Source organism: Tursiops truncatus, chromosome 17, assembly GCF_011762595.2.
Source record: "Tursiops truncatus isolate mTurTru1 chromosome 17, mTurTru1.mat.Y, whole genome shotgun sequence".
NCBI classification, from domain to species: domain Eukaryota; kingdom Metazoa; phylum Chordata; class Mammalia; order Artiodactyla; family Delphinidae; genus Tursiops; species Tursiops truncatus.
The window spans coordinates 11662406-11684028 of NC_047050.1; the positions used below are offsets into that span (position 1 = coordinate 11662406).

General features: G+C 41.5%; 1 protein-coding gene, 1 long non-coding RNA gene and 1 pseudogene across 2 annotated transcripts in view; 1 reads left to right on the top strand and 2 right to left on the bottom strand.

Moving 5' to 3' along the window:
• The window catches only part of DNAJC5B (DnaJ heat shock protein family (Hsp40) member C5 beta), a 60354-nt gene extending 53927 nt beyond the window's left edge, over positions 1–6427 (top strand). Inside the window, exon 6 of the mRNA XM_073794455.1 lies at positions 5735–6427. Within this exon, the coding sequence (XP_073650556.1) occupies positions 5735–5829 (95 nt within the window). The 3' untranslated portion in view covers positions 5830–6427. The remainder of the gene's footprint in view (positions 1–5734) is intronic.
• Positions 1–21623, bottom strand: part of LOC141276892 (uncharacterized) — a 34448-nt gene that overhangs the window by 3401 nt on the left and 9424 nt on the right. Inside the window, exon 2 of the long non-coding RNA XR_012327198.1 lies at positions 11455–11576. This is a non-coding gene — a long non-coding RNA (uncharacterized lncRNA). The remainder of the gene's footprint in view (positions 1–11454; positions 11577–21623) is intronic.
• On the bottom strand, positions 16193–20664 carry LOC101326405 (protein ILRUN pseudogene; annotated as a pseudogene).

Sequence of the window (21623 nt, forward strand, 5' to 3'; positions counted from 1 at the left end):
TGTTCTACAAAGTTGCTGCACTAATTTCCATTAGCTAATGAGAGTTCCTACTGCTTCACATCCTTGCCCTCACTAGACTATAAATGTGTGCCAGTCTGGTGGATGGGAAATGGTATACCTTTGTGATTTTAATTTTCTTCTCCTTGAATCCTTTCAGAATCTTACTGGTTGTTTGGGTTTCTCTTTCTTTGAAATGCCTATTCAAGTCTTTTGTAGGTTTTTAATATATCATTTGCTTTTTTCTTACTGACTCTTTTTTGGGGCGTGGGTATTGACTCTGTTGATCATGTTTGTTTAAAATGTATTTTCCCAATTTGTGGCCTGGTGTTTCACTCTTTACGGTGTCTTTTGATAAGCCAAAGTTCTTGATTTTAATGTAGTCAAAATGTCAATATTTGCCTTTATGCTTAGTGATTTCTGTGTTTTGATTAAGAAATCTTTCCCTATCCCAAGGATATAAAGGTGTTCTCCTATATGGTCTTCTCAAAGTTTTATAGTTTTGCTACTCATGTTTATGTGTTTAATAACCAGGAATTGATTTCTGCAAGTGGTATGATGTAGCGTTCCAACTTCATTTTTTTCCATATAGAAAACAAATTGTCCCAGCACACTGATTTCTAGTCTTGGTTTTGACATACATTAAGTTTTAATAGATATATGGAACAGTTTCTGGGCTTTCTGTTCTGGTCCGTTGGTCATTTTGTCTATCTATATGCAACACCAGGCCCATAATTCATAACACTGTTCAGGCAACTCTTCCTAATTTGTTCTTCAGGACACTCTCACATATCCTTGGCCTTTTGCTTTTCTATATAAATTTTAGAATAAGCTTTGTTAAGTCCTGTACCAAAACTTCTTTAAGCAAAATATTTGGGATCTTGATTAGAATTGCAGTGACTGTGGATAAATTAGGAAGAATTGACATCTTTAAAGAATGTGAGTCCTCTAATATGTGACATGGTATACCTCTCCATTTATTTAGGTTTTCTTCGTTGCCTTTCAATAAAGATATCTCTTTTATATCTTTGGTTGCATTTATTCATAATACTTTATCCACTTTTATACAATTATAAATAAATTATCATAGATTAGTTGTTGACTTGTTTCTTAGTATATAGGAATGTACTTTTTTTTAACATTGATTTCGAATCCAAGAAACTAGCTAAACTCTCTATTTCTAATTATTTATCTGTAAATTCTTTAGGGTTTCTACATACCTATCTATAACATTTGTGAATAGTGATAGTTTTGATTCTTCCTTCCCTTCCCTTATCATTTTTTTAGCCTTTTCCTTGCCTTTCTGTGTTTGTTGAGACTGCCAGTAAAATGTTGAAGAGAAGATGCTTTCAAGATTGCATAATGATTGTGAAGTTTGCTGTAGGCTTTTGATCAGGTTAAGAAAGTTGTCTTCTATTACTATTTTGTTAGAATACTTTTTTCTTCACCAATTGAGATGGTAATGATTTTTCTCCTTTAAACTGTTCACGTGAAGAACTATATGAATTGTTGCCCAACGTTAAAACAATCTTGAATTCCTGAGATAAACCCAAAGCAGTCATAATGCATTAACTATTTTATTTTTTTATGAAATGTGTTTGCTAATATTTTGTTTTAGATGTTTGCATCTATGTTAATGGGTGAGACTGGCCTATCATTTTCCCACCTCAAACTTTCCTTATGGGTTCTATACCAAGATTATGCCTCATAAAATAAATTAGCAGTGTTCCTCTTTAACTCTTGAAAAGTTTGTGTATTACTGGATTTATTTCTTTCTACAGGACTGTGTAGACCTTTCTGGGCTAATGTGTTTTTATACAAATTTTAAATTATGGATTCAATATATTTTATAGGCCATTTAGGTTTCCCTTCTTCTTTATTAAAACAATTAGTTCTTCAAAATTTCCTCTTGTTACCTTTTACACATCTATAGTATCTGCATTTTTGTCCCATTTTTCATTCCTTATATTGGTTATTTCTGCTTTCCTTTTTTAGCCATTCTCACCAGATATTTGAAAATTTTATTCTTCTCAAATAAATGTTGTCAGTTTTATTGATTCTCCTGTATATTCTCTCTACTTAATTTCTATTTTTTATTATTTCTCTTAATTTATTGTTGTTAATTTTCTAACTTAATTTTTATACTTCTTAATTTTCAGTCCATCTTCTTTTCTGATATTAAGCTATTAAGGCTATAAATTTTTCTGTAAGTACCAGTTTGGCTTTACATACACACACGTACACATATGTTCTTATAATCTAAGTTTGAAACATTTTCTTATTTCCATTATGATTTTTTCTTTAATCTATAAGTTAGGTCTATATGTGTCTTAATTTGTAAACCTGTGGGGTCTTTTCTCGTTCTTTATTATTGTTTGTGTCTAACTGAACTGCAGTATTATCAGAAAATGTGGACAGCATGAAACAATATTTTGAAATGTCTTGAGGCTTGCTTATAGCCTAGAACTTAATTGATTTTACATATGTTCCACATTGCTTCAAAACAGTACATTTTGCATTTGTTAGGTTCACTGTTCCATGTATGACTATTAAATAAAGCTAATTTGTTGTATGTATTAGTTTTCTAGGGCTGCTGTAACAAAGTACCACAGACTGGGTGATGTGAAAAACAAATTGATTCTCTGGCAATTCTGGAGGTTAGAAACCTAAGATCAAGGTGTCACAGGACTGGTTTCCTTAAGGCCGCTCTTCTTGGCATGTAGATGGTCATTTTCACCTTGTGTCTTCACAAGGCCTTCCTTCTATGTATGACTGTGTCCTAAGTACACAAGTCATACTGGACTAAGGCCCACTCTGAGGACCTCATTTTAACATAATTACCTCTTTAAAGACCTCCTCTCCAAATATGGTCACATTCTGACAGACTGGGGATTAGAACTTCAACATATGAATGGGGTGGGGGGCAGGGACACGATTCAGTTCACAACATTATACTTTTCAAATCCTTTATAACCTTAAAGATTTTTTGCTTGCTTTATCCGTCAGTTACTGAGAGAAGCATTCAATTCTTCCACTGTGCTGATAGATTTTTCTATTTCTCTATAAAGTTCTGTCAATTTTTGCTTCCTATATTTTGAAGCTATGTTATTAGCATATATAAGTTTAGAATTTTTATGGCTACTTGGTTAATTGAATATTTTATTATTATGTAGTTACCCTCTAGCTCTAGCAATGCTTTTTGTCTCATACTTTGTTTTTAAAATACAGTTATATTAGCTTTCTTTTCCTTAGTGTTTGTGCAGTAAATATGTTTCCATCCTTTTATTCTCTATGTTTTTTTGTCCTTATGTTTTTTGATGTGTCTTTTGAAAACAGCATATTGCTGGGGGGATTTATTCAGTCTGGCCATGTTTTTTCTTTTAAATAGAGTCCGTTTGTATTTTTTATAACTAATGATATATGTTTTTTTCTATGAACTTACTCTTTTTGAGAGACAGTATAGCACAGCCTTTAAGAAAACAGATTCTGAGAAATACTGCCCAGGTTTTAATACTAGCTCTATTCCTTACTACCTGTGTAATGCAGGCTAGTTACTTAAAACATTCTGTCCCTCAGCTTATCTGTAAAATAGCTATCATAATTACCCTACCTTGTAGTGCTATTATTGAGTTAAGATACATAAAGCACTGAGAACAGTGCTAGACACATAATAAGTACTGTATACATGCTTTCTGTTAATATTTTATTATTATAATTATCACTTTAAGTTGGCATATTTTTTGTTTCTACTTTCTTTCCTTTTTTTCCTTCTTCTGTACTGATAGAATTTTTTTTCACATTCCATTTCTTTCTCTCCTCCAGTTTGGAAATTATATTCTCTGTTCTATTTTTTTAGGGCTGCCTTAAAAAGTTATCAAGCATACTTAAGTTACCAAAGTTGAAAGTTAATTCTTATCTTTATCCTCTCCTGAACAATACAAGAACTTTATAACTCTTTAATTCTGATCATCTCCTTTCTGATTTACATACCATTGTCATAATTTTATCTCAATTTTAAGTCTCATAAATTATTATTGCTTTATATAATAAATAATTGTTTAGTTTTACTTATATATCTACTAATCATTTCTATATACACCACAAATTTTTCCATGTGATAACACTTCTTTCTGTCTGAATTATAACTTTTAAATTACGTCTGCTGGTGGCACAACTTCTGTTTTTACTGTCTGAAAATACCTGTAAATCATGCTTAAAAAAATAAATGTAGCAATAAGAGGGTTTATCAACAAATTTAGGTTGATATCTTCTTATAGTATATTGTAAACATAATTTCATAGTTTTCTGGCTTCCATATCTGCTATTGGAAAGTGAGATTGCTTTAAGAACCGTTATCCTTAGTGTTCTTCAATATCACTAAGATGTTTAAATATGAATTTCTCTTTAATTTATCCTAGTTGGTTCTTGAATCTGTGGATTGGTGTCTTGTATCAATTCCAGGAAATTCTCAGCCATTAAATCATCAAATATTACCTCTACTCTTCTTTTCTTTTCATTTCTTTACGAAAGTCTTATTAAATATAAGTCAGAATATCACTCTATTCTTCATGTCCTTTAGCCTCTTTCCTATTTTATATCTTTGTTTCCCTGTGCCACATTCTGATTAACCTCCTCAAATCTGTCTTCTATTCCATTAATTCTCCCTTTAGCTGTTAAACCCCATTCATCAAGTTTTAAAAATTTCAGATGTGTTAATGTCTAAAAGAGATTTTTTATTATTATTAATTTCAAAATCCATTTGATCACTTGAAAAACAAATCTAATTCTTTCTTATTCTGTGTCTGGTAAGTGCAGGATTTGAAGTCTTTCTGGGTCTGACTGGCTTTCTGTTGTTTCTACTGGCTCTCACTCAGTGTGCATTGTTCCTATGTGTAATGTTCCCCCTCCCCCCATCTCTCTCCCTCTCTCTCTATTTCTCCCTATCTCTCCCATCTCTCTGTTTTTTTACTATGAGTTTATGTTTCTTGCAGTTTGTGGGGGATTCTTTGAGGGCTGGGTTGAAGGTTGGGGCCATTCACTTCTGCTCTGTGCTTTTGCACTGGACCATTTTAAACTAAATTATCAGCCTGAGGTTTCTTAGAACACACAGGTATTGTAAATTTGACCTGCCACATTGTGTGCTCATTAGCTTGCTAACAGACATTTTTAAGGGAGGTCTTCACTTCCTCGTCAAAACTCAAGACTAGCAAAATTCCTTGCAGATTTAAGGCTATGGTGATTTAGATAGCACATAACCATTTGGGGTACTAGCTTTATGTGGAGACCTTCCTATTAGACTCTTCACCCAAGCAAACTCTGGGTCTTGGCCTCTCTCCCAACCAGAGCCATGTATGCAATTGTCCACTGCACGATTCTAGAGGTATTTTTCATATAGATACACACTGCAATCTATATGACATGGATGGCAGCCCTGTCCTCATCCCCACAAAATGGTGAAAACTAAAGCTCAAGTTTATCAGTTTTAGAAATTGCCTCAAAGTGAAATCTGGGCTTAGTGCTTTGGTTTTATAATTCTGTAACTAATAGAACTTAAATGAAGAATAAAGACAGTGAGTGTCTCCTCCCTTTTGAAGTCCTTTAAAGGGTAGGATCCTTAGTATCTTAGGAATTGAAATGATTTGCTAATCATCATTTCAGCAAAAATATCTACCACTTGCCCCATTAAATGAAATGTTACATAAGAGGGTGTTTACTGGTTTTCTTTGTTTATTTTTAGATATGGACTTTCCAGTTGTCCTCCAGCCTACAAACGCAAATGAGAAAACACAGCTAATCAGAGAAGGACCTCGAAGTTATTGTACAGACTCTTAATAGTGAGCCCATTGAGGGTCCACAGTACCTCCTCTTGGTTCAGTCATGTCTCCAGGTGGTCTTGATGGGGGATGGTAGGGGACATGAAATGCTGTGAACTTTTCCACATTTGTATTTTACTTTTAGGTTAAGGAAAGATGATTGCTACATAATTTTCTCAGTATGCAGATTCACTCTTTGAGTAGAACTCCTAATGGAAACACACATTCCATTTTAATGAATAAAGGCCTGAAGAGTTGTTTTATGCTCCTTGTATGAGGTAAGACAGTGGCATTGGACAGGCTTATGAGCCTGCCCTTTATGTGAGCCAGATCTCGTTCCTTATAGACTAAAGTAGTATTTCAAAACCAAAGCCACTTTTCATCTATTTAACTAAATGTAGTATTCATATCTGCCTTTAAATATCAACAGCAAAACATACATGAGAATTTAGGAGGAATATTTTGTGTGTGTGGAGATTTTTCCTGTCATATTCAATATGGCTACAGAAATATTTCAAAGGCAAGAAGAAATTATTAGGTAAAGACAAATCGTATTATTTTAAAGTATATTTTTGAAAGATTACAAATTGTCACTTACTGAAAACTGACAAAACCAGGAAGGAAGAAGTTTTGTGTGTACTTGTAGATTGGCATAAAAACAAAAACAAAAAACAAAATTTCAGCCTGGTTAAATGTTATAAATGATCCAGAAAGTAATTCTGGGCCCAAACCAGCCCCAAACAATGTGTTTAACAATTTTAAATTAAAATAATTTTTGTCCAACAGGCTTAGATTAGCCAGACTAAGAAAAAGAAACACATGAGGTAAAGGACAGAGTTCTAAATTCTACAGCCTAAATTTAAATTTAACGGCATATCACTCACCCCATCTTCAGTGGGATTAATAACACTGACCAGAAAATGCTCTGCTCTTTGCACGTTGAACATTTATGCTCAGAGGTCATCTCTGCATTTACTTGTTTGAACCTTATATTCATCACGTGGAAGAAACCATATGCTATTTCTAAAATAGTAAGCAGCAAGTGTTTGTTTTTTTCCAGGTCTTCCTTAGTTCTTTATGTAATATTGCATTTTTCAAGATCTTGTTATGTTTTTATGTAACACTGCATGAAATGCCGTTTCCTTTTTTTCTTTGTTTCTTATTCTGCCTCACCACAAAATTACCGTTAATTAAAGTTAAATATACATTGTAAGTGGGAATTGGTGTTATAGCTGATAGTTCTGACATAACTAAAACTCTGCTCTAACTCTTGAGTTACTGGAATTCTTTTTTTAAATCGACATAATTAAGTAGAAAGAGCCCTGGTTTGAAAATTAAGAACCTGGTTCTAATCTAAGTGCTCACAAACTAGCCCTGTGACCAAGTGAGATGAGAATAATATGGCTAATCTCTCTGACTCTGTTTTCATATCTTCTCTGTTCATATTCCTAATTGCTGCCAAGATCAGGTGAAATAGTTGAAGTGAAAGAACTCTGAAAAGTCAAGTATTTAACAAGTATAAGATGGTTTCACATGAGTTTGTATGTGTTGATACACATAGACAAATGTAATGTGACTCTTTATGTATATAAACGCTCTCATCCAACAAGACCCATGAAAATACCCAATACTAACAGTGCCAGTGACCAGTAAGTGCTCAGAACTCTACTCAACAATTGAGTGCTACTTTCCATTTGAAGGGAACAATGAGATAAACAGCCCCATCTGGGGATAATTTGAGCCACTACATTTCCTTCCTGAGGCCTCTAACCAAAACATCAGTCCTGTTTTTGAACAGGAACTTACAAGTCACCAAGCTCATCTTCTCTTTCTCTCCCAGACCTCTGTTTTCTTTCTGACGCGGAATTTTTTACTTCCACTCCCAGCTTTCCCAGAGAGCTGGTACAAGAGTGGTCGCGATGAGAATAGGGCAGGAATTAGAATCAGAATCAGATGGTGGAATTCCTGGAGGCATTCTGGCCAATGTTTCCCACATAGGGCTAGTTTCTAGTTACCACGGTTGTGGCAAATGCATGCACATGGATGTCTCTGAGTGAGGGAATGAATTCTACAGAATGCCCGTTAGCTACATAGAAACAAGGATCCACTCTCCATCTGAGGAGGGGCCACGTAAGCATCTTGTGGAGTTGCCATCTGGAATCACCTGCTATTATTATGAGTCCACAAGCATCTTAGTGAAGAAGCATCAAGGAAAGAAAGGACATGCTGACTGTGATCCTCAGCAATGGCTGCATGGCTCCAGTTCATGCAGGGTTAAATAAGCTGCCACTTCAGTGGCTCACTACCTAATCCTGGTCTCCAGGCTATCAGAGAAGGGGATTTCGTATAAGGTTTCATAGGTCAACCATTTATTTATCGTTTTGCTGTCTTACATCAGAACATAAAAATATATATGCATTTTTATTTACCACAATACACACATTTTATTTCTTTGAGCATAAGTGACATTCTATTTCTACATTTCAAATGGTATGTAGACTAAAACACATTTGACATGGCCTGGTCTGGAAACACACTTACCTGGCAATGCACTGGCTGATCTTCTGACCTACAGAAAGGGTTCCAATTAAGGCTACCTGATCTCTCTGACAGGCACAATAATGGTCCCCCAAGATGTGCACATCCTAATTCTCAGGCCTTTCATGGCAAAACAGATTTTATGGATGTGATTATTAATGACCTTAAGATAGGGAGATTATCCTGGATTATCCAAGTGGGCCCTATCTAATCACTCTGGTCCTTACAAATGGAGAGCCTTTCCTGACTATGGAGAGAGAGAGGTGACAACAGAAGAATGGTAAGAGAGATACAACTGACAATCAGAGAATGACTAGAGATATGCTTTACAGATGGAAGAGGAAAAGGGCCATAAGCCAAGGTGTGCAGGCAGCCTCCGACAGCTGGAAAACTCAAGGAAATGGATTCTCCTCTAGAGCCTCCAGAAGGAAACACAGCCTAGCAAAACATTGATTTCAGCCCACTGACACCCATGTCAAACTTCTGACCTCCAGAGCTGTATGAGTTCAACACTGAATCAGTGCTCCTCACTTGTTTCTTCCTTGTCCTTTTGACTCCTTATTCTATATTCCTCTTTTGTTTCACTCCCTCATCCTGTCTCTTTAATTTTACTTTCTGCTTTGTCCCTTCCCTTCCGTTTCTCAACACTCCATCTCCTTCCCTGTCCTCCTCTCCCACTTCCACCTTTCTTACATTTGACCTTCATTTCCCTGTTTTAGTCTCCTAATCTCTCTGCTCACCATTGTCAACCCTCTGCTTTCACATTTACTGGAATTTTTAGATAAACTGAACTTTTGGCAATCTACCCCAACTGGTGTAGGGTGCAGAAGGGAGAGACAGGAAATAGCCTGGGTAACAGGATATTAGTAAAGGAATGTCTTCCCTCCTCCAACTTCAAGCACGAATAATCATAACGCTAATAGGCAAAGGGAGAGCAAAAGTATTTTTCATTCAGTTCTCTGAGTATACTGACAAATAGAAATAATTTTAGAGACCAAATCATTTGAATGAATGGTAAGGTAATTTATTAGACATTAATTTTGGTCTGTCCTTAGTACTGTAGGAATCTCACTCGAAGGAATGAGTGCTCTCCTGATTTTTTTTTTTTTTTTTTTTTTTGCGGTACACGGGCCTCTCACCGTTGTGGCCTCTCCTGCTGTGGAGCACAGGCTCCAGACGCGCAGGCTCAGCGGCCATGGCTCACGGGCCCAGCCGCTCCGCAGCATGTGGGAATCTTCCCGGACCAGGGCACGAACCCGTGTCCCCTGCATCGACAGGCGGACTCCCAACCACCGCGCCACCAGGGAAGCCCTCCTGATTTATCTTTAAAAGGTCACTCCCTTGCTGCCCTAGCCTCAGACGTTAAAAACAAAGGTAGTCAGACACATGGAAAACAACCACCTATGTATGCTTTTGTTTGGGCTGTTGGAAAGGTGCGTGCTGGGAACTCCCTGGTGGTCCAGTGGTTAGGACTCCACGCTCTTATGCCCAGGCTCAATCCCTGGTCGAGGAACTAAGACCCCACAAGCCATGCGGCACGGCCAGATAAAAAAGAAAGAAAAAAAAGATGTGTGCTGAAATTTTAGGAAGAGACGTACCCCCATCATGAGGGGCCTCTAGACTAAAAACAGGTTGGAGAGTTCGGGGGGGCAGTTCCCAGAGTAGCCTAGACTTGTGTCCCCACAGAGGAGAGGCTCTGGTGAGATAGCACTTGGATGCCTCGGTGACAAAATTAAGTCAGGACTTTGTAGACATTAAGATTCTTGGGCCCACATCTGGCCCCTCAAAGTAACCACACAGGGTTGGACACTGAGACCTCAGGAGCAACCAGGGGCCAAAGACATAAACCCTTGCAGACCCCTAATAATCTGAAGAAGGGGAAGGACTCTCAACAACCGGCTGAAGTGAAATTTCTTGCTATCCTGTTAAACTGCAGCTCTAAGCCAAAGTTTAATTTAGAACACACCATCAAGAGACTTCCCCCAGATCTTTTCCCAAATGTCATTCTTTGCAGGCTTTCTAGACCACCCTGCCTAGGGCTGTTAACACCCTCCACCTCACGCTTCCTATTTTCCTTCTCTGCTTTTTCTCCTTAGTACCTTTTTATCTTTCTCCCACACCACAGGGCCTAAGATTTTTGTCTGTTTTGTGCCCTGAATTCCTATTGCTTAAAAGAGTGCCTGACACATGGTAGACAGTTGGGGCATATTTGTTAAATGAGTAAATGTTTAACCTGTGTCATAGAATAAAGAAATTCCTACCTGCTAGAAATGCAGAAGCTGCTAGAATCCTTAGTTTTTAGGGAGGCTTAGCATATTAATAGCAAAATTAATTAACTTAATTAATAGAAAAATTAATACGTTAGCTTGGCACCCAATCAAACCTCTGGCTCAGTTTCAGAGTTATCTTTTTTTTTAATTTCATCAGCCAGCCATCCCTTACTCCTCACTGATAAGAAGGCGAATGTCCATTTCCAGGCAACAGTCCTTCTCCAAGCAGAGAAAGACCTTTATTCAAGAAACACAAGTCCTCCTCTCCAAAACCCCTCTTCTTCCAGCCTTCAGCCCTCCTAAGCACCTAAGTAACAGTCATCTTCATATTATTCCTGAGCAGTTCTAGACCACAAAGGGCCAGAAATTTAGATTCAGTCACGTATAACCAGTTTCTGTAAAACAAAGCCATTTGCAAATTGTAGGTGGCTCAAGTTAGCAGCGATTTCCGGAACTACATCCTAGAGTCAGCATTTACATCTGTGCTTTGCACAGTGCTAAAAATGAAGAGACTAATAAATACCTGTTGATTAATTCTCACAATATATACCACTTCTGAGAAAAGTCTTGCTCCAAAAGGGGACTTAAACATGCTCAGTGCCAAAATGTGATACAATTTTCTGGAATTTTCATGCTATTCCAGGGCTGTCCCCAAGAAGCAAAACTAAATTCCCAGAATCATATCAGCAGTTACAGGACAGCGGTTAACACACTCTGCTCACAGCTGGGCTGCCAACGGAGCTTTCTCATAGCTGAAAATCTGATTATCAGCTTCTCCAACGCCTGAGAACCCCCAGACACATCCCTGTTCCCAGGGCCAGGAAGAAGCATCTTACCTGGGAGGGTTTTTTCTTCTTACTTCTGAGTAATCTGCTCTGGTACCCAAATATCTCCACTCCTGAGATGTCCAGATTCATCTCCAGATTCATCTCCTTTCATCTACGACACGCTTTCTTTTCTGATGAAGAATAATTGGGGGAAATTTTTTAGTACAGATATTCACTTTGGGAATGAAATTCCAAAATTTTCTCTAATTTTTTTAGAATGATCTATTTGGGCATGTATACACACTATTTACTAAACTGATATTTTCAGAATTATTATAATTGCAAAAAGCGATATTTTAAAGCTAACCTAGATTAGCTTTATGAAAGTAAAAAATGAAAGCCACCAAGCAATGAAAAGTATTGCCTATATACTGATTAACTTATTAGCATAACAATTTTCTATAAAATGCCTTCATTTCAAAAGTTTATTGTATTTAGCATGGAATTTATTTTTTTAACTCCATATATAGCATACTAGGAAATTTAATTTTCAGCTACCAAAACCTGAAAGATACATGTTATTCTGAATAAGAGGGTAAAGCTTTAATAGATTTTCAAATGATTCCTTTCCCTGCTTATCTCCTGCTTTTCTTAGTTCTCTCTCTTACCTCTTCTCAGCACATCCCATCCCCCAAGCTAAAGGATTTGAAAGGTGGAGGAAAGTGTTGGGTTTTAGGATCACAGGTGCATTTGTATTTGAAAAAACATGATTCATTTCTTCATAAATTAAAAATCTGTTGCACGAACAATAATAACCAACAGTCCCCGTGCTCAGGACCTGACACTGTCCTAAGAGCTTTATATTAGCTTTATATATTTAATATTTACATATTCACTTAATGCTCACAACAACCTGTGGGACAAGTACTATCAGCATTATTATTCCCCAGTTTTCAGACAGTCTAAAACAGAAAGGTGAAGTAACTTGGACATGATCACCCAGTTAGTGAGGGGTAGAGCAGACTGGTCCTCAAGTCCATGATGTTAACAGCTGCACTATATTACCTCTCCACAATGATCTTATATTTCCAACTACATTTGTCCCTGAAAATGAACCTTCTACGCCTCCCTGCCCAGATCCTTCCCAGGGTTCTTTTATTTTCAAAAGAACTGTCACTCCTGTCACTCCTTTTATTATCTACCTTTCTCTTCAACTGCCCTTTGCTGCTCAAGAAGATTCCTCTAGGGAGTGGCCCTTACTTAATTCCCAGTGACTTCCTCAAGTAAATCCTCGAAGACTCAAAATCCTCAAATTCCTCAAGAGCAAATTCCTGAAGGCTTCCTCTGTGCCCTCCTCCTTCCCCTGCTACCTGCAGCACCTGCTTCCTTGGGAAGCCCGGGTGCCTTTCGTAGGGCTACCTGCCACTTCTCTTGCCTGACCAATAACTGCAACGTTAATCAAGTGAGTGAGAAGTTGGATTTTTTTTTTTCTTCAGGGTTTTTTTTAGTCTGTGTTAATCATACAAATATTCATGTATACAGTCAGGAGAAACTGCCTCATCTTTGTCGCCTCCCAGGCACCAGGAGGCCCCACCACAAACAGCCAGCCAGCTTGCTTGCTGCCACACCACTGTCCAGAAGGAGAGGGCAGCAGCTCCAGCATTCACCCAAGGAGACAGAGAAAAGGCGAGGCAGGGTGGGGCGGGCGGTCAGCTTGCAGTGCTGGGCCCTGGCAACACCACCACCCTCTCCCGCTGGGGCTCACAGTGAATCTGGGGAGGGGTTTATCCTTATGCCCACTTCCCACCTGGGCCACACCAGCTGTCTTGGTGAGGTTCTCTCCTGGCTGGAAGTGCCTCTGATGGACATTCGGTAACAGCCAGTCCTTGCGGGGGGAAGAGAAGGCTGTTTCTTGTAGAAAAATGCCCCCAATTCAACTGTCCCCATGGCAAAAAAAGAAAAGCAGGCACGCGTGCATGCGTGCACACGTGCACACCTCACTCCATGCAAACAGACTGGTTCCTCCCAAGCCTGAGCCCCTCTGCCTCCCCTGCTGGCCTCAGGTCCTTAAGGATGCTGCCTGCCTCACCTCACGGGTGCCAGACACTGGTGGTCCTGCCCAGAGGCAGCCTGCCACTTGGTAAGGAGTCCAAGAGGAACAGACTGCTGGGGCTGAGAGGGTAGCCTCTGCTGGCCCACTAGGCAGTGGAAAAGAGGGGCTCTGAGGACTTGCTCAGAGCCCACACTAGCGAGAAGAGGCAGGACGAATGGTACTAAGGGCCGCCAGGCCCTGGGAGGACCACGGACTCCTTCCGCCCCTACTCCGCGGCTGGCGCTCGCTCTGGCCTCTGCAAGGAGCGCACCACTCCAAAGATGTGCACAGAAAGGGTTTGTTCTTGGGAGAGAAGCCAACGTGCTTGGGACAATTACCTTGCCAGGTGAGACTGCCTAAAAGCAAGGGGAGGAGCAGAATCCTTGTGGCAGGCCCAGACCCACTGACGGGGACCCGTGAAGCCACTGCTGCATAACGGCGGGCAGCCCCCCTGGAAAAAGGGGAAGGGGCACCTAGTGTGGGGGAGATGAGGAAGCCCAGAGACCAGCGGGTGTAAAGCCTCCCATGATCCTGCAGGGGCAGCTGGAGATGTGATGCTTTGAGGGCTATCCAGTGAGCAGAATGCTTGGGCATGTGTGGGCTCCAGGGTGGCGGTGTCCCCGGAGGTTGGCAGCAACAGTGGCACCAGTCTGGGCCCAATAGGGCCCTCAAACAAAAAGCCATCGTGAGCCCCTGGCTTGGACCTGTGGTGACCTGGGCACCTGGCAGGGACTCCCCTCTGCTCTGCTGGGAATGGGGTGCTCTGTGTGTGCACAGAAAGTAGGTGCTCCAGTGTGCGCTCTAGTTGGCCCCAGCCCCAGCGGCACTGCCCTTTCAGCAGGCAGGCTCCACCCTCCCCCGGGGCTTCTCCAGTGGACCAATGTTTACGCCCCCTTTTATTTGGGGTGAGGGGGGGAGGCAAAGGGAGAATTTCATACAAGCTTTTCTCTCACAGTCAAGCTTGAAACACATAACCGTCTCAGAAGTGGACGAGGAGGAACAAACAACAGGCGTTTTGGGAACTCAGACACCCAGACAGAGCCAGACAGACTCTCAGCCACACCCAGGCCACATGACCCCTGCGGCCAATCAGCGAGCTGGACTCCCTGCTGTCTCACAGCCGGGGGGTGGGGGGGATGGGGGTGTGGCAACAGGCAGGTGACCCAGCAATGGCACCCTAGATCCGTATGCCCGGCTACCAAACGAACCAAGACTCGAGGGAAGGACGGGGGGAGAAGAGAAGAGGGACTTTGCATACTCCTGTATCTTTGGCACACAGCTGTTCTGGCCTGGTTTGAGCTTCCTGTGGAGATATCCACATCTCAACCTGTTCAGAAGGCGCGGGATGCCAGTGGGGCCACCTGTCCCAGGGAGCAGCCAGCCAACCAACCTGTGCTCCGGCTGGGCTGTGCCTTGCCCGCCACCTCCCAATAGCTGAGCATCCTGCCCAGGGAGGGGGTCCTTTCATTCCCAGCAAAATGTGGTCTCCAAGATCACGCAGTCAGTAAGTGTGGGCCTTCCCCACGGCAAATTCCCCATCTGGGGCTCCATTTTCATACCTTAACAGCTAAGCCTCCGCTAACAGGCTGCGAAAACACCACAAAGGACAACTGGAGGGAAACGCAGGGAAGGGAGTTGTGTGACAACAGAGAAGCACGGGACACCTTCACATTCGCCGGCTGCACACTCGCTGGTGAGCTGCACCAACACCCGTGTGTGTGTGCACGCAGCACGCACATATACACAGCACAGAGGCACTGTTCCCAGAGTGGATGGCGAGCCGCTGTGTACCAAGAACCCGAAAGAGCAGTAAGCGGGATGGCGTTTCTCTCGCCAAGAGAAACGTGGAAGGAAAGCAATTTGAATTGTCACGAGTGTGTGCAGGAGGTCACCTCGCGGCCTCACAAACTCCCCCGTCACCTGACATCTGTCCTCCAGGCTTCCTCTGCTGGCCACACAGGGAAGTTTGGTCAAGAGGTTCTGATGCTAACAAGCCACAGGGTTGACGAATACAAACGTCAAAGGTGTAAATCAACAGAAGATCAAAGAGAAAAGAAGAGGAAAAGCGTGATAACCCATAGGCTGATGCCACTAAAAACAAATGGGGTCAGAGTCTTGTGGAATCAGGTGGCACGCAGGCGTCCTCCTAGAGCACCTACCCACAGAGCCCCCAAGCAGCCCGTGCCAGCTTTGAACCTGAATTGCTTCCAGAGCAAGCAGCTAGTCTATACACAGAATGTTATCCCTTATCTAAAAAAATAAAAGTGGGGAAAGAGGGGAAACAATTAACATGTGCTCAAAACTACAAGCTGTCTGTAGGCAAAATAATTTTTGTTTAAAAGATGGCTTTTTTCCCCTCATTTTAAACATTTTTTTCCTTCCCGAGCGCCCTAATGACTTGTTAGACTGACGCCTAATAAACAAAACCCAAAGTGGCTGCGAGGATTTCTTCTTGGTGGCCTTAACACCACTCCCACCACTCAGCATTCACACACACACACACACACACACACGCACACGCTGAGTTTACTCACGCACTCAGCGTGAGTAAACACGCTGAGTTTACTCAAAACTAGTCTTTCTGATTCTTCTTCTTCTTCCAGGATGGGGGTCAGAGCCACAGGTCCCTGCGATGTGGTCTGCAATCCAGAGGAACCCCTTGCCCTCCCCTCCCAGAGTCAAGCCTTGTGTCTTTCGTTAATTTTTCTTCTTGGTGACACCCGTTTAAGACTGACTGAAGGGGTAAGGCCCGCGGAGCCCCTTACTGTAAGTCATGACTGATAAGTTGTTTGCGTGACTGCTGGGGGACAGATTTACAGAGTTCTGGGGGAGTCTACTCTCATCTTGCTCGGTTTGGTCAGGCGCGGGAGCCCGTGTGCTTTTGCTGATTGAGTGGAACCCGGAACGCCCAGGGTCTTTTGTTTTCATCTGACTGTCGGTTCTTTCGGGGAGAGGCAAACAGGGTGAAGTTTCCTTCTACCTTGCGATGTGGCTGTGTGTGGAACTCCGTTTCAAAAGATGACAGCTGCTGTGCTACTCCTAGAAGTCCACCCGCCTCCACACTGAGAATGACCCAGATGACATCTCCATAGTAGAGTCCTGTAGCAGTGCACATCCGCCACTGTCCCTGATCCATTCCTGCTCTGCTGGGGCTGCACATCTGGACGCTGACATCTGCAATCTCCTGGGGGTTTAGCAATCTCACCAACACCATGTTCACATGTCCAAGTTGGTCTCCCCTGACATATTTAAGACAAACCCCTGGAGGCCAGGCCTCTGCCCCAGAATTTTGGATGCGCCATGTTTTTATATATTGAGCATAAGGGGATATCGACTCCCGTTCTCCTATGGTGACATCTTCAACAAAGGACACAGACGGCACACTGATGTTTGGGCTCTCAAAGTCATAATAGGCGCCAATTGCTCCTTGTAGGTTCCAGCTGGTCATGTCCAGGAGGAAAGCACAGCCGGCCGGGTTGAGCTGGAAGCCGAGCAACCGCTGGAACTCAGAGACGAGCACGTCCTTGTCGGCGGTGCCCAGGCAGCTGAACTTCTGCACCAGCCCAGGGTCCGGGCCCACGTCCATGCCGTCCGTGGCTGGCGCCGGACACTCGCTTCCCCGCCTCCTCACAACTGGGCCGCTACCGCGCCGCCGAGCCCGGGGACCGCGAGGGGGGCCGCTGCTAGCTGGCGCCGCGACCCTTTTCCTCCAGGTTAGGCTCCAGGCCTCTCACCGCCCGCAGGGATAAACTCACTCAGCCACGGGCTCACTCTCGCGCTGCCCGCCCCCGCCAGCGCCGACACCCCGCCGGGCCACCTCTCACTTCTCCCCTGCCTCCATCTCAAGGTGGATTTTTTTTTTTTTTAATTTAAAAAGTGATTCTAGGATAAAGAAGATGTGGCACATATATACAATGGAATATTACTCAGCCATAAAAAGAGATGAAATTGAGCTATTTGTAATGAGGTGGATAGACCTAGAGTCTGTCATACAGAGTGAAGTAAGTCAGAAAGAGAGAGACAAATACCGTATGCTAACACATATATATGGAATTTAAGAAAAAAAAAAATGTCATGAAAAACCTAGGGGTGAAACAGGAATAAAGACACAGACTTACTAGAGAATGGACTTGAGGCTATGGGGAGGGGGAAGGGTAAACGGTGACAAAGCGATAAAGAGGCATGGACATATATACACTACTAAACGTAAGGTAGATAGCTAGTGGGAAGCAGCCGCATAGCACAGGGAGATCAGCTCGGTGCTTTGTGACCGCCTGGAGGGGTGGGATAGGGAGGGTGGGAGGGAGGGAGACGCAAGCGGGAAGAGATATGGGAACATATGTGTATATATAACTGATTCATTTTGTTGTGAAGCTGAAACTAACATACCATTGTAAAGCAATTATACTCCAATAAAGAAAAAAAAATAAAAATAAAAAAAATAAAAAGTGATTCTAGAGTAGTCGGTATTGGTAAACAGCTGTGACTTTTAAATTCTGATAAAGTTCCTGCCACAATTTTCTAGGATGTGTAGATAGTGTTAAAAAAACTTAATATGTTTTTTAATAACAAACAAACATATGTATGGTGCTTCCTATGTGCCAGACCCTATTCTTAGTGTAGCGCTTAATACAGATTGACTCATTTAATCCTCACAGCAGCCCTATGAGGTAGGTACTATCATTTCCCATTTCACAGATGGGAAAGTTGGAGACATTAAATCGTGCCATTAATAACAGAAGAACCAGCATTTGGACTCAGGTAGTCTAGCTCTCCCATCTATCTGCTTAATTACTACACCACCCTGGTGCCCTAAGACATATGTGAATTCTGTAAAGTCAGAAACAATACTTATTTAATGTCAAAACAGAGTTTACCCTCAGTATATTCTAACTTGTCCCCTCCCCACTAAAAGTGAATACAAAGGTCTGTAAATCCAAGTTAATATATCCTGTTCCATTATTCTGATTCCATAAGATTGGAATGAGAACCTTTGCTATTATATATAAAAATAAGGCATTTCAATACCACTCATACAATGAGATGTACGATCTTTTCATGACTTCAAATGTTATCTATTCATAATAAAAGTGAAATTATACTCAATTTCTCCACTGTACAAAATAAGGTACAAATTATGAAATATCTATTAGTAAAAATATACCGTTACTTATGTCAGACTATTAAATTAGCAATCCTTTATTATTTCTTCATAGTACAAAGGAAATACAACTTAGCAAACTTTAACTTTTTCTAAAGGAATTTTATCTGCAACCATTTAAAATAAATGTGTGTGTGTGTATACGTATATATACTGTAGCAATTTATTTTGCTTTTCTCCTACGTCAATTTTCCACTGTCAGAAGCACAGTACCCTCCAAACTCTGGATCTACCTGCGCTTTATTTCTCCCTCTGGCACTCACCACTGTTGAACCTACTCTATATGTTATTTACGGTCAATTTATTGTCTGCCCCTGCAGAATGTGTGCTCCATCAGAGGAGGGATTTGTCTGTTTTGTTTACTGCTACGTCTCCAGCACTAGAACAATACCTAACACGTAGTAGAGAGTAAATAAAAGGCTGTTAAAGGAATATGAATCTCTGTGAAGAAAATCTCCCTGCAACAGCCTCCCCCTCCCTCCCCCACCCCCCAAATCATACCTTTGGGGAAGACACTGTGTGAACAAGATGAGAGCTCTACTTTCCCTGAGTGTGAAAGACTGCAAGGGAGTTTGCAGAGGCTTATGGAGCCCTGGGAAGTGGATGGGTCAGTCTTGCTGTCTCCCTGTAGTACAAATGGCTCCTGTTAACCTGCTTAATGGAGGTGGGGAGCTGGGGGTTAGTCTCATTAAGAGCTTTCGAGGTAGTGATTCGGCATATAATTCAGGATTTAGTGTGACTTAATAACATAGTCAATTCTCACGATCACAGATTCCACATTTGCAAATTTGCCTACCTGCTAATATTTATTTGTAACCCCAAAATCAATACTCAGGGTGCTTTTGTGGTCATTCACAGAGATATACAGAACAGCAAAACATGCCAGCTGCCCAGAGTGCCTGCTCCCAGCTGAGACCGACAAGACGACGTTCTTTTCGTTTCAGCTTTCTTACTGTAAACAAGTGCCACTTTGTTTTGCACTTTTGTGCTTTTTGTTGGTAATTTCACTATTTAAAATGTTTAAAAGCACAGTGCTGCCTAGTGTTCCTAAGTGCAAGAAATTACGATGTGCCTCATGGAAAAAATCTGTATGTTAGATAAGCTTCTTTCAGATATGAGTAACAGTGCTGCTGGGCATGAGTTCCATGTTACTGGATCAGCAGTATGCATTAAATAAGGTGTCCTTACAGAAACATGCATAAAACAAGGTCGTGTACTGATCACTTAATGATGAAAACGTTGTGAACAGAGGCTTAAGGGAACTTAACCCTGTATTTCCCCCAGAAGCAATGGTTCCGTATTCGCTAAATCACTGTTTGCGGTGACTTCTATAGAACCTAACTAGCAGGCATAACAAGAATCAACTGTAGCTCCCCTGGAGTTCTCCAGCATGGTTCCCTTTCTGACTTTGGAAACATCATCTCTGTGCTTTCTCACAAATAACCTTCCTGGACACAGTAAATATTTACAGAAAGCCATGGATGAGGAATCAGCAAACCTGAATTCATCCCTCCTCCCCCAATTTGGAGGGTCAGTCTGAGGAAATTACTTAACCTTTCTTGGTAGAGCCTTGTGATCTGCAAAAGGTCTCCTTAACTGAAAGGAAGAGCGTGAAAGCCCTCTCATGTTGATGTGTGTAAGGTATTCCTCCAAGCTGAACAACGGCTTTTTCCTTCAGATCTCAGGGCATCTTGGCAGCATTTTCATGGAGCTCCATTGTTAACAAATTTCAGGAACTTGATCTTTGGGTTCAAGAGATGAAAAGACAGTCCCCTTGAATAAACCAACACTTTCCTACTCCCAGAATCCTGGTCATCACTGAACCTTGCCTGACATCAGAAACTGCCTTTCAACCTCCCTTCTACCAGGGAGCAGTCCAGCATCCAGTCCCTCTAACTCAAGTGTCCAATTGGCGACAAGTAGTGCCAAGCAAGGAGTCCTGGCTAGTGACTCAGGAGATCTGAACTCTCACCTGTCGTTGTTCAACTTTGTTACTGAAGGTAAGCCATTTCACATCTTTGGGCATCAGCTCCTTCATTTAAAGCAACTGTTACAAGCCTCGTAGATAGCCTCATCCACCAGAGGGCAGACAGCAGAAGCAAGAAGAACTACAATTCCGCAGCCTGTGGAACAAAAACCACATTCACAGAAAGATAGACAAGATGAAAAGGCAGAGGGCTATGTACCAGATGAAGGAACAATATAAAACCCCAGAAAAACAACTAAATGAAGTGGAGACAGGCAACCTTCCAGAAAAAGAATTCAGAATAATGATAGTGAAGATGATCCAGGACCTCGGAATAAGAATGGAGGCAAAGACCAAAAAGATGCAAGAAATATTTAACAAAGACCTAGAAAAATTAAAGAACAAGCACCTAGAAGAATCAAAGAACAAACAAAGAGAGATGAACAATACAATAATTGAAATGAAAAATACACTAGAAGGAATCAATAGCAGAATAACTGAGGCAGAAGAACAGATAAGTGACCTGGAAGACACAATGGTGGAATTCACTGCCATGGAACTGAATAAAGAATGAAAAGAAATGAAGACAGCCTAAGAGACCTCTGGGACAACATTAAACAAAATAACATTCACATTATAGGGGTCCCAGAAGGAGAGGAGAGAGAGAAATGACCCAAGAAAATATGTGAAGAGATTATAGTCGAAAACTTCCCTAACATGGGAAAGGAAATAGCCACCCAAGTCCAGGAAGTTCAGAGAGTCCCAGGCAGAATAAACCCAAGGAGAAACACGCCAAGACACGTAGTAATCAAACTGACAAATATTAAAGACAAAGAAAAATTATTGAAAGCAACAAGGGAAAAATGACAAATAACATACAAGGGAACTCCCATAAGATTAACAGCTGACTTCTCAGCAGAAACTCTACAAGCCAGAAGGGAGTGGGACGATATATTTAAAGTGATGAAGGGGAAGACCCTACAACCAAGATTACTCTACCTGGCAAGGATCTCATTCAC